At 50.1% G+C, this 13,608-nt stretch overlaps 1 protein-coding gene across 8 annotated transcripts in view; it reads right to left on the bottom strand.

Moving 5' to 3' along the window:
• Nucleotides 1-12,247, bottom strand: part of KCNMA1 (potassium calcium-activated channel subfamily M alpha 1) — a 767,272-nt gene extending 755,025 nt beyond the window's left edge. For 7 of the 8 annotated variants that reach the window (XM_077124801.1, XM_077124802.1, XM_077124800.1 and 4 more), the window contains exon 1: nucleotides 11,879-12,247. In XM_077124801.1, the coding sequence (XP_076980916.1) occupies nucleotides 11,879-12,247 (369 nt within the window). Of the gene's footprint in view, nucleotides 1-11,413; nucleotides 11,631-11,878 lie in introns of those variants that run through there. The other variant, XM_077124799.1, reaches the window with a different exon arrangement.
• Nucleotides 12,248-13,608: the final 1,361 nt, after the last annotated feature.

Here is a 13,608-nt window from a genome sequence, read left to right as displayed (position 1 = left end):
CAGACATAAAAGGACAAATGCTAAGCGACTCCCAAACTTATATGAAATATCTAAAATAAGCAAATTCATAGAGAAAGCAGGAGAGTGGTTACTAGGGGCTGGGGGGAGGATGGAGCACGAGGAATTACTGCTTATGGTAGTTAGATTCAGTTGTCAACTTGGCCAGGTGAAGGCACCTAGTTCTGTTGCTGTGGACATGAGCCAATGGTATGTAAACCTCATCAGTTGCTCATTACAGCTGCAGTCAGCTAGGAGGCGTGCCTGCTGCAATGAATGATGTTTGATTTAATTGGCTGGTGCTTAAATGAGAGAGCGCAATGTAGCATAGCCCAAGCAGCTCAGTATACCTCATCTCAGCACTCGCAGCTCAGCCCAGGCCTTTGGAGATGCAGAAAGGAATCACCCCAGGGAAAGTTGTTGGAACCCAGAGGCCTGGAGAGAAGGCCAGCAGAGATCACCCTGTGCCTTCACACGTAAGAAGGAACCTCAGTTGAAAGTTAGCTGCCTTTCCTCTGAAGAACTAATGAAATAAATCCCCTTTTATTAAAAGCCAATCCATCTTTGGTGTGTTGCATTCCAGCAGCTAGCAAACTAGACCACTGCTTAATGGAAACAGAGTTTCTGTTTTAGGTGATAAAAAAAGCTTTAGCCATGGAACAACACTGTAAAAGTAGTTCATGCAGGGTGGGCCACGGTGGCTCAGCAGGCAGAGTTCTCGCCTGCCATGCCAGAGACCAGGGTTCAATTCCCGGTGCCTGCCCATGCAAAAAAAAAAAAAAAAAAAAGTAATTCATGCAACTTGATTGTAAAATTAAAAATGGTTAAAATGGCATACATGCTAACACATTTTTTTCTAAGTCAAAAATCAAAGCCAGCCTGGGCACTTTCAAGAGGCTGCCATTTATGGATCCTTGAAGGAAGTATATCAGATGTCCCCCCAACAAAACCTGAGCCCCAGGGAAGAATGTGTCAGGGAAGGAAATGTACTCAAATTCTGGTGGTCGCCTCCAGGTGGTGAGACTTCGGGGGATTTTTTTGCCTTTTGTCTTACTGCCTTCCTGTATTGCCTGCATGTTGTACAATGAACATATAGTATACTTAAAATTCTGGACAAAAAATGAAACACTGAAGTTGCAAAACAAATCCTACAGGGAAAACAGGGCTGCGGTTGAACCTAAAAAGTGGATTTATTTTTCAAGACCAATGCAAGCACTTTACTTCCCTGTGACTTCAGATGGAGACACCCTAACTAAACTCTTCAAGAAGCTTTCTGGTAGTGAGGGAAGTAAAGCATTGTCCATGTAATCATATATTTGAATGTGGTTAAGGGAGGAAACTTTAGGTTGCATATGTGTTACCAGAATAAGATAGTTTTAAAAATATATTTCTCATTAATAGATTAATATCTTAAAAAATCTCTTCACTAATTGGTAGTGGCTACCACAATCCACGGGAGAAATGACCGTAACTCATGGACAGCTAAACAATTCCTCTAAGCACTGAGTAAAGAACTCCCCCATGCACAAAGGAGAAAGACAAGGTAAGCAGTTGCCAGCTACCATTAGTCATAAAAATCCCCAGCGCATGGATAAGCCCTTCCATCTTCCAAATCTTTCCTCTAAGTCTCTGAACCCTCATCTCTGAGTTCTCCACTTGTTTATCACTGGAAAATCACTTTCAAAGCCACAAAGGGTCCACCTTCCAAAGCTACGTCAAGGGGAAAAAACAAGATTAATACAGCAAGTCCTCCTTTGGGGGGGCTGAATTTTCCTGCTCTCATGTAGTGAGCACACAAAGAAGATCCCCAGAGAGCATTAAAACCCTTAACCTCTGGTCCACAGGGCCACACACAGACCCCATGCTCTCAATTAGATGGATCTGCTCATTTGAAAAGCTAAATTTTTCCAAAAGTGAAGACACTCTGCCCACTGATCTTTATATAATGCTTCTCTCCTTGGAGGCGAGGTCATTTTACATGATTTATTCATTAAGACAAAGGTGAAGGGACTAAAACCAAAACCCATTCGGTTACATACGTATCCAGCCTCCAACTCCCAGGAGAGAAATTCTATTTTTCTTCTTGTGAACACCTCCCCTTTACCTCCTGACCTCCTTCATGTTCTCCTCTTGTATGTTTTCTTTCCTTTCTTTTTTATCTTGGTCTCTTTCAGTTCAGCAAGATCAGGTTTATGGGAGCAGTAGACAGAAGCCCAAGGAGAGAAGAGATAAGATGACCAGTTGGGGAAAGAATAGCCTACAATTCCAGGGAGGGATTATATTTAAATGATACAAAAAGAGGCTCAAGACTTGTTCTCTCTCCTTCAGGCTCAAGAAGGTAAACACCTAGAAAACAGAATTCAACTCAGACTTCTTAATGAAGGACCCTCCATCTGGATTCTTTGCACAGTCTCCAAACTACATCTGCTCTTGACCAACTTCTGTGCTAAATCGAGAAGGAAGTTAAACCTGGAAATACAGGACATGTGTCACAGATGAAGAGGAGAATTTATTGTCCAAAAAACAGCCAAAACCTCCACCACAGCTTCTGACAGGACCAAACACCTGAGATAGCAAACTATGAGAACCAACAGCCATTTTCAAAAGTTTAGGTAAAGGGGGAAGACAAAACTTTGGGGCCTGGGGAGAAGGAAACAGCGGAAGTCACTGGAGCAAAAAAAGAAAGTGTTCTGCAAGTGAACAGCACAAGTCAAGGCCATTCTACATCTCACCAACACAGCTGACAACTAAACACCAAGTGCGGGACCTTCTCAGGGCTGGATTCCAAATGTGAAATCTGTCATCAACCAAGACATGTTCTGCACATCCCAGAGATGAACCAGAAGCAGAGAGAGGCTAGTGCAAGGAGAATGAGCTTCTGTTCATTCTAAGGTGGGTTTGTCCCCAAAGAAATGGTGGCCTCAGGAGATTCTAACACTACTGTCCCCTCTGACAACGGAACAGAATAGTCCCCAGCCTGCGGAGAAAGGAGGACCTGGGACCTCAAAGCTCCCTTCCACTGCTAGGACTCCACAGTTTTTATGTGCTTCTGAACTTGCTAAAGCAGTCCCTATTTTTTGTCCACTAACCTGCAAACTTCAGCCCCTCTGCTCCTCTCACGGACCTAAAAGTCACACTCTCCACCCTTCCCAAATTCACCCCTCAAGACGAGAGAGAGAGAACTGCCAGGGCACTAAGATGGAAGTAGAAGCAAGGACAAGACAAGGGAAAGAAAAGGAAGAAAAACACTGATCGTGAACTTTATACTCGAAATCTATACAGAGGCATCCCAGTCCTTATAACCTGGTAGGTGATATGCCTTCCAAAGATGCTGATCGGTTTCACAGAGTTGGAAGCAGCCCTGCGAAGAGTGTTACTAGAAATCCCAGTTTGTGAAAGACATCACAAACCCCAGACTTCAGCAACTAACAGGTGGAAACTAACTTCACACCACATGGTAAATCTAAAATTCTATTTGCCTTCAAAAGAAACGACAACCACCATCCCTCCCCCAAAATAAAAACTGACCTCTGATAATGGGGAGATGTATACAGCATTTCCCCTAACTACTTCCTTTCCCCAAATCAAAGTATCCCCCCATATTGTGCCAGAAACCAAAAATAAAATGATGAGTTTCCATGAAAACCTTCAAGTGTGAGAACCACTAAGAATGAAAGCAAATAAAGAGAGAGATGGCAAGAGGGAAGGAATTCAGGCCTTCCTGTTAATTATCTTTGAAATGCCCAGAGTCAGTGGGATTGGGTCCCTAAGATAACCTGGAAGAGGGGAGGCAAATGAAACAGCGTAAAGAATATAAAGTGAGAAGTTTTAAAGCATTTTGCTTTATGCCATGCAAAAAAGCATCCTTCAAACAGGTAATGAAGTCTTATAGACAGATGATTCCAAGATGCCGTTTGACAATCAATTGTGGGCATGGAGTGCCAATGACATTTTCAAATTGGCAATTAGACATAATGTCCCAAAGACAAAAACCAAGCAAATTTCATCTTGAAGCAACCATTCTTTGAAGCTGCCCTTCCATTCCTTGCCCGACTCATCCACCTCAGAAACTGCCCATCATGAACAAGTTCCTTTTTATCCACTGGTCAAGAGAGGTAGGAGTGGCATGATTAATTAAAACCCAGGAATGACTCAAACATCATATTTTTTCATCAAATCGGGCCCACCCCTCTCTCCCAGAGTTTCCCCATAGCTTCTAACCAACCTCAAAGAAGCAACAGAATGTATTCACATTTGCCACACTCCTCCCAGCCCCAGCTAGCCCCTAGGGAAAGTTCCCTCTTAACATGTTAATATTTAAATGACTCAGTCCTACCCTCGAGAAGTTTGCAGTCAACTCAGGGATCAGACATAGCCACACAACCCAAAATAAACCACCGTTTCCCTGCCAAGTAAAAGTCCTAAAGAGCACGTAGAGAGCACAAACTGGGTTTTAATTCTTTTTCCCCTAGCCCCTAGCACAGTTTCTGGCACATAATAGACACTTAATATCCAACAAAACCAAAAACCACAATTATAAGAAGGGTAATATTTCTTTGGGGGCCTAGTGTGTGCAGGGCATTATACTAAGTCCCTGAAAACTCACGTGGTTAAGGCTTATTCTAAGTTCTCCTCTTTGACTATGGAACAGCAAAGAAAGCACATCTCAAGGAAAAAGTCCCTGACACTATGAGCTGTGAAAATCCTTGCTCTGGTAAGATGGTAAGTAACCTTCCATTTCATCTGCTGGGTTTCTTGAGAAGGGCAACTATCTCCCCCCAGCCCAATCCTGTGCAGCTGAACCCTCATGTTTGGAGAGGCCTACTCAGGTCCCCATGGAAAGTCAGGCTGGCAGTTTTGCCATCTGCCGACTTCAGATGCTTAGAGGGTGTGGCCCCTGGCTGGCTCCCTGAAGCATTACCCCAGCGCAGCCCTGGCCACACCAGCCAGCCTTTAATTTTGCAAGAAGGTGGTCTGGCTGAGTAGCCATGCTGGCCGCTGAAAACCCTCACCCCTTGCAGAGTGACCAACTGGCGCTAGGGAGAGCCCACACACTTGGGGCGACACACAGACCAGACCTTGTACATCTGCAGAACGTTGCTCTAACCACCCCAAACAGCCATGCTTGTGGGTTCCTCGGGAGCAGTGCCCAAGCTGCCCAGCATTCACCCAAACCTCAGCACCTCCAGGAGTCCTGAGCAGAGTTTCCTCTACCTGGTTAGCCTTACTCAGGGACCCTTCCTCTTCATGTCCCTTCCCATTTTGTCTGCTGAAGAGCTAGAAATTACCATATTAAAAAATAGGGATGTCTTCAGGGACGGGCTGCCTGGAGGCTGAGGAATGAGACAGATCCATTCTAGTCAAAGAAGTGTGGTCTGCACTGCCCCAGCCTCACCGAGTCTAGCTCAGAACTAGCTCAGAACGCAGGACCTCAAGCTCCAAGCCTTCTGCATCAGAATCGGCACCTTCCCAGCTCCCCAGGTGATCTGCGTGCATAACTAAGGATTGACAGGGCCTGGATTAGATGCTGTGATATTCCCAACTAAACTGTCTTGGGCCTTCTTGCCCATTAGGACAGGACACCCCTGCCTCTGAGTGTGGCCCCCAAGTTTCCCTCTCAAGATACATTTCAGAAAAAGAGACACTTCTGATCTGCTCTGCTGTACACTGGTGTGGAATGTCAGAGGTCCTGCATGGAGGCTTGGCCAGACATGTCTCCTTGAGGACAAGTATCGGCCACAAGGCCCCAGAGGCTGTGACACTGCAGCCCAAACACAGCCCTTGTCAGAGGTCCCCTCCAGGGGCTCCACGGCTCTGTAGTCCCAGGAAGCTGGTGTTGGCTGCTGCAATTCACAGATTAGCACAGCCACTGCCAGGGAGAGAGGGGACACTCCCGTGGCTCAGGGCAGGAAGGAAGCCCTGGCAGTGCAACCCAACGCCAACTTGACTGCTTCAACACCAGCTTCTCTCTTTACCAGCTTCTCTCTTTCTGGTTAAAAAAAAAGAGAGAGCCTCAAAGCAAATGCTTACTCCCTGCCACTGGACACCCAGTGAATGTCCCCAATGGAGAAAGCAGTGGGGCAGAGACAGAGCCTGTGTGGCATTGTCCTAGGAAGTATCTCTCCCCCCAGGCCAAATGATGGACCAGCTCTCCCCTGCTTCCTGATGCATGTTCATCCAAGGCCACTGGGCATTAAGAAGCAGGGCCATCCCAAGACTTGCAAAGGAGGCCATGGGTCACGGATGTCCTCTAGGAAATGCTGTAAAACTGGGTCAATGAAGGTACCTATTCCATAGGGCTGGGCTCTAGTACAATCCCAATGTACAGATGGGGAAACTGAGGCACAAAGCGGTTAAGTCATAAGGCTTGACTCTTCGTCACTGCCCAGCAGGCCAGGTTTGACACCCAGGTAGGGTGCTCAAAATGAGCACATTCAAGAGCAGTCTCACTGATTTCTCTCTACAGGAGGGATTCTCCAAGCCTGCAATATGACTCTCCAAGACAGGAGCTCAGGAATGTTGCATGACTCCCAGTTTTTCCCCCTACAGGGTGACTTCAAAGCTAAAGGCTCTATAGATTACACTTTGGGGAACACTGCTCTAGAGGCTGTCAAGGAAGAGCTGGTCCAGGCAGAGAGCGTGCTGGTCAAGAGACTGAAGAAACAGGTCTGTGCACTCTGGGCTGGGAGTAATAAAGATGGGACACACCCCTGTTTAGCAACACCTACACACCAAACACCAGGATGTTTCACTTCTCCTGGGCCTGAAGGGCCCTGGACTCCAACCTTGTCAATGTTCATTCACTGCCTTCCCCACCGCCCTACCCAGTCCTCATCCATGCAGTCTTTGGTGGCTGCCCCTGGCCAATCTTTTTGGTCTTACAATGGCCAAAAGCCATGACCCTAACCAGTTGTGTGACCCAGGCCTCTAGACTTCAGAGTCTAGAGGTTTCTGGAGGCTCTAAAATTCTATTTATTCTAGCCTTGTGCCCTCCAGGGACCATGAGTTCCATGAATTACAGAGAAAATAAATTCAACAGTTTGTGAAGCTGAGGTAGTTCCCATTTAAAGGAGACCTGCTAAGTGCCAGGCACTTGCTGGGTGTAACCATTACTGCTGCTCCTTTAGGAATTCTACTAGAATACTGCCACTCCTTACTAGAATCCAACAAAGTAAGTATTATGATACTCTTTTTTACAGATGAAAAACAATCCAGGCTCAGAATGGTGCCAGTCAAAGATGCTCCACTAAGTGTGATACCCACAACCTGAACTTGAGTCTGATTGCAGACTCAAGAGAATCAGAGAACCAGGAAGGAGAAGCGAAGGCTCTCAGGTTAAGGAAGGTCAGGAAGAGCTCACCAGTGACTGGGACCTCAGAACCTCTCCAAGGCCACCCCCTCATCACAAGGGAGTTTCTGAAGGCGGGCCAGTGGCAGCCAATCCCTGAGAAGAGACAAGAACCAGGGCAAACCTGGAAACAGAAGTTTTGAAACTACAGGGGCTGCAAGGGAAGTTCAGTGGTAGAATTCTCACCTGTTACGCGGGAGACCTAAGTTCGATTCCAGGTCCATGCACTTCCAAAAATAAACAAAATGCAAACACACAAAAATTCAACAAATGGTGCTGCAGTAACAGGATACTCACGTGGAAAAAATAATGAAATGTGACCCCGCCATACAGCATACAAAAAAATAAAAAAAGTTCTGAGACTGAAACTCCAACCCTGACTGAATGCATCAGGCCAGACCCTGGGTAATTACCAGGCTGTAATGGATGTGATATTTATATTAGTCATGAGCCTGATGGAGAAAATACGTTGTTTTCTCAGACAAAGCCATGGAGATGATTCCTCAATAATTCATTACATGCAGACCCTCCTTGATCAAGACCAAGCTTCCAGAGGGATGGTACACAGCAAACTGCAGGCCCACCAGGAGGCTGGACCCTGAGCCTCAGTTTCCCCAGACACTTGAAGAGAGGCAGACTGCCTGAGGGAGGAAGAGTAGAAGGTACCGACAGGGACACATATAGCACAGGCTGTGAGGCTGAATTCCTGAAGGAACTGATGGAGAATCACAAAACACATTCTGACCTAGAAACTTCACCCATAGTTCCTTCGACACTGTCCATTCTCCTGCATGGAACCATAAAGCAGAAAGGGACATCAGAATACAGAGAATTCAATCCCCACATTTTATACACAAGCAAGGAGAGACCAGGAAGGTGAGATGACTTCTTCAAGGTCACAGCCTTGTTCAGTCTGCCAGTTCAGTGTCCTTGTCACTACAGGCTGCTTCTGACCGGACCTCAAAACGTCACAGCCCAGTGAATACAGAGTTCTGCTGAAATCCAACAGAAGAAAAGAAACAATGTGGAAAAAGTACAGCAGAGAACACACTACTGGAAACATTGTGCCCATTTTCCCAACAGGGGCTGGGGGAAGAGAATGTTATTTTCTGTTTATTTCCTAAGAAAAAAAAAAGCCACATACCATTCTGTTCAAAATAGTAAAATTATTCATTATTTGGGATCCCGAGGCCAAAGGTACTAAATAATGATGAGATGACCACAGTGCACTTCCACCATCTCAGGTTCTCTTTTTTTATTTTTTTAAGAGAGAGAGAACTTGTAGGGTCATAGAAAAATCATGCAAAAGGACAGAGTTTCCATATATTCCCCCCCCAAGCACCCAGTTTTGCCTGTTATTAATACGTTGCATTTGGGTAGTACCTTTGTTACAACTGATGAAACAATGTTATTACAATTACTATTAACTGTAGTCCGTAGTTTACATTAGGATTCCTTGTTTTGTATTGTACAGTTCTATGGGGTTTTCATTTATCATTTTGGTAGCCTATATACAACCTAAAATGTCTCCTTTTAACCCCATTCAAACACACAATTCAGTGGTGTTAATCGTATTCTCAATATTGTGCTACCATCAGCAATGCTTTCCCATCACCCCAGATAGAAACCCTGTACCAACTGAGCATTAACTCCCCATTCCCTGTCCCCTCTCTGTGGCCCAGGTAACCTGTATCCTAGTCTCTTGACTCTTATGAATTTGCATATTCTAATTACTTTATACAAGCGGGATAAAAAAAAGACAGTGCAGTACCTCAGACTGAATCTGTGGGATTCCAGAGCACTCTTCTGAAACTTACCTCCCGTGGAATTTCAGAGCCTAAAACAGACCTGCCTTTCTCTAGACCCCGGCCCCCAGCCAAACACCACGGGGCTGAATTATGGGAAAGCAAATGCAGCTCAGTTAGGGGAAAGTGAACGCAGCTGGGGGTGGTAGAATTCTGTGGAAATGCAACCTAGATTTGCTTGGGAAAACTAGCACTAAAATAATTACTCCAAACTATAGCCCAAAGCACTGTTATTGACTAAGTCTCAACCACACCTGGAATAGGATGAAGAAAAAACAACCAAGACTGTGGCAAAAATACAGACTTTCAGGGTAGAAAGAAAAGTTTATAAAAGGCCTAAGTTATCGCAATTGGCTATAGTAAGGTGGCTACACATGGTTTAATTGAACAAATCAAGAGCCAAGTATTAAGAGATGCTGGGAGTATTTTATAATGGACTCAGACAGCATCAAAAATGACCTGATCTCATTCTACGGTGACCTCACATCTTGCCAACCAACACTGCAATAGTCTCTGGTCTCAGGCTGATTTCTTGTAGAAAGTTTCAGTTATAACAACTCGGCAGGACTTGGAGCTACAAAATATAGACAAATATTTACGGATTTTTTTTTCTCATTGTGATTGCTTAAAAAACTATTTTCTTGAGAAAACTAACAGAAGTTATGCTTGGTGATCACCCAGGACAGAGATTCTTTATGTGAACTATATGATTCACATGTCATCACGGGTACTGCACTGGCATTTATCTATCCCATGGAGTAAGAAGATTTTAGAAGCTATGTTTAAAAATCGAGGATCACAAAAACACCCAAATTGCTTTTTACTCATTGAAAAAAAAAACATATTCATTTTAATCAAAATTGCCCAGCTTCTGAAAGGAAGGAAGCTGTTCAAAAGTTAACCCACATCACTCAGTCTAGAAAACATTTTAGATGCAAGCAACTAGGGGCTCTCTCCACCTCCCAACGGCAGCTATGCAGGTCAAGTGACTCAGTCTGGTCCCCAGACCAAGGACCAGCAAGAGCTGGGAGAGAGGGAACACGTGAATAAGAGTGTCGGACAAGCGGGCTGTGGGAGCACGGCTGGGCAAGGGGATTAGCCTCATTAATGAGGCTTTGGGTTCACTTGGGGGCTACTCTGGCAGCTGAGAAGTTTTCCTCCTTCACAAAGGTACCTTCAAAGAAAGCTGGCCAGCATCTGGAGGTTCCAGAGGAGGAGGAGGAGGACGAGGAGGGGAGGAGGTGGAAGGAGAGAATGATGGCTTTTCTCTCTCTGCCTTATTTCCAACACACCAGTATTTTCCAAAACACAAATGTGCTGCCACAAAACACAGCTGAGCTCCACCACCCGACGCGATGTATAATTAATGATCAGGAGAGAGAGCTTCGGTTCACCCTTGTGTTTTCACAGCCAGCCTTCACCCATAGCCCCCTGCCTCCCCACTTCTTTGTTTAGCAACCAAGGAGGCTACTACAAGTTGCCGTACCCTGTGGAAAGTTTGAGGGGTCCTCCGATGAACTTTTCTAGAAAAGGCGTAAACAGTAGGGGCACAGATCTGTGTCTGCCTTGGACTATTCCCCTTGATACCCCTTTCCTCCAAAAACGTTAACGCTGTGAAGTTCCCTAGGACGGGAATTACACGTGCATACACTCACAAGCAAAAAGCCAGCTCTGTCACTACCCCCCTCCCCCAGGTCTTTCCTTTTTTATTCCAGTTTTCCATCAAACTGTCCCTCACCTCCAGTCAGTGGGGGTTCTCTAGAGAAAGGACGACAGACCAGGCAGTCAGCCTAGCTACCATACATCCGAAGTGCGGCGTGCCCGGGCGCTGGTGGGCGTCTCTGCGCCAGGAATAGCTTAAGCCGACATCCAGCCAGCTCAAAAGCGCCAGGGCAGAGACGCCGCGTGAAACCGCGGCCTCGGCCCACTCCAGAGCGGACCTCCGGCTCCCGCCCCAGCTCGGCGCTGCCGCCGGCCTTTCCAGGGACCCAAAAGGGGGTGGCCTGGAAGCAGGCCGAAGAACTTGGGGTGGGGGGTATTTTCCACGTGAATTTCTAAGGGATGGAGAGGGAGGTAGCATCCGAGAATATGTGACCTCCCCACATTCCAAAAGTGGCAGCCGCATGCGATGCCTCCAACGCTGAGGTGGATCGCCCCAACTTTCTCTCGCCCCCTCCAAAATCCCCCATCGCCTCTAGCCATGTTCCTCCCCCCCGCCCCCCCCGGGATTCCCTAGTCGAGAAGATTTTTTTTTTTCCCTTTCCCAAGGAATTTCCCTTCTCTCTGACCCATGAACTCATCTCCCCAACAGGCTCCTAAAGTGCGGGCTGACCCCTCGCCCCCCGCCAGGAGCCGAGCCGCGGGAGGTGAGCTACACGGAACACGCACCCCGGGGCCCCCAGCTTCCTCCGTCCCCGCACCACCCCACCCGAGCGGTGCGCGCCCCCCACCCGCGGCCGCAGCCGCTGCAGCCAACGACCCTACAATAAACGGGACGGGAATGGGCGTCCGGGAGCGCACCGACTGGGGGTACCTCCTCACGCCCCGCGCGCCACCCGCTTCCCCATCCCGAGGGCGCAGGGAGCGCGGAGAAAAGGGCAGACAACGAGGCGGGGGCAGCAGGGATGGAGGGAGGCACGGCGGTGCGCGGGGCGGGGAGGTGGGCTGCTCGGGACCCCGAGAAGCGGCGGGGCTGGCGCAGGGGGCGGGCGCCCGGGGCGCGCGTTACCTTCGTCTTGCCCCCGCAGTGGCAGCACACGGTCCACAGGTACTTGAGCGTCCGCCAGAGCAAGATGATGAAGAGGCCCCCGAAGAAAGTCACCATGGAGGAGGCCAGGAAAGCCCACCACATGCGTTGGCCCCGGCTGTCGCACGGCACCTCCATGGTCACCGGAATGATGAGCGCATCCATCTTGGGCTCGTGGATCGAAGACGAGGAGGAAGAAGAGGAGGAAGAAGAAGAAGAAGAGGAGGAGGAGGAGGACGCGTCTAGGCTGAGATGGTTCGCGTGGATATTGCTACTCATTCTAAGACTGCTGCCTCCGCCGCCGCCGCCGCCGCCGCCGCTGCTGCCGCCGCCGCCGCCACCATTTGCCATAGCTAGCAACGGGCAGCCGGCGCAGGGGCTCGGGGGAGCTCCTCCCGCCGCCAGCGCCACCCCGAGCACCCTTCAACAGCCATATTGCTGCTACTGCCGCCGCCGCCGCCGCGGAGCGCGGGGAGGGGGGCGGGGAGGCGCCTGGGCTCGGGGCGCTGTGCGCGACCTGGCGGGGTGCGCGGAGATATATACAGCGAGCCGCCGCCGCCCGCCCTCCCCCCGACCGCCGGCCCGCCCGTCCGGGGGGGAGGGGGGATGGAGTGCGCCGGCAGCTCCCCCTCCCCCGGCCCGCGCCCAGCTCGCCCGGGGGCTGCGCTGGCCCCGAGCGCTGGAGAGCGAGGGGGAGCCGCGGGCCGCCCGCGCCGGGGGTCTGCGCCGCCCCCGGGCCCGCCCCGGCTCTGTGCGCGGGCCCCGGCGCCCTCCGCGCCGCCCGCCCGCCGTGCGCCACCCGTGTGCGCTGCGCTCCGGCCGGGGACCCCACCCCCCGCGCCGCGCGCCTCCCACGCCCCCAAGGAGCCGCTCTCCTGCTTATTAGGCGGGAACTCGTTAATAATGTAGAATCAGCCCCCTCCTCCCCCGACGCCCCCGCCGCCTCCTCTCGGAGCTGAGCTCAGCTCCAGCTCTCCGCCCCTGTGCGCGCCGCGCCGCGGCAGGTTCACCGCGTCCGCCTGCCGGGCCGCTGCCGCCGCCTAGCCCATCCTCCTGGGATCCCCAAGTCGCTAAGCTTCCGCGGCCTCCGCTCGTTCTTCCTCCTCGCCCCCGGCTCCTCCTCGTCCCCTTCCTCTCCGCCCGAGCCTCTTCGGCGCGCGCCCTGCGCTCCCCGCAGCCGCCAGCAGCAGCAGCTGCAGCAACTGGAGCGGGCGCGGACTCAGGCCACCCTCCGTAGGAGGGGAGGAGGCTCGCCGCGCTCGCTCGCCCTGCCTTGGGGCTAGACAAGAGACGCACAGCCCCTCAAGGGAGACCTCGCACGCGCCCCTGATTCTTTATGCGCAGGGCAGAGCGCCCCAAGCCCTGGCTCAAGACTGGGCGCCTCTCTAGGGGGCTGCCCGCGAGCTTAGCGCCCTGGGCAACTCGGGGCCGCCAGGGGCAGGTGGTGGTTTCCAAAGGAGCCCCCAGAGGGGAGGGGAGGAGTGGCCAGCTGTCAACTGAATTCCACAGGCTGAGTGCCCCAAGATCCTCGGGACCCTTCTCCAGGACACACACCCACACACACACACACACATACCTCCCCAGTTTACTCTTTCTCCTTTTCCTAGGTGCCCTGGTGCCCCGTCTTGGTCTGGAGGGCAGGGATAACAGCAGATGGGGTTTTTTTGCCTTTGCCTTATTAAATGACAGAGGCTGCCTAAGGGGAATGGTGG

This window comes from Tamandua tetradactyla, chromosome 13 (genome assembly GCF_023851605.1).
Source record: "Tamandua tetradactyla isolate mTamTet1 chromosome 13, mTamTet1.pri, whole genome shotgun sequence".
NCBI lineage: Eukaryota > Metazoa > Chordata > Mammalia > Pilosa > Myrmecophagidae > Tamandua > Tamandua tetradactyla.
Note: the sequence above shows the minus strand (reverse complement) of the source record. Positions and strands in the feature narration are given on the sequence as shown.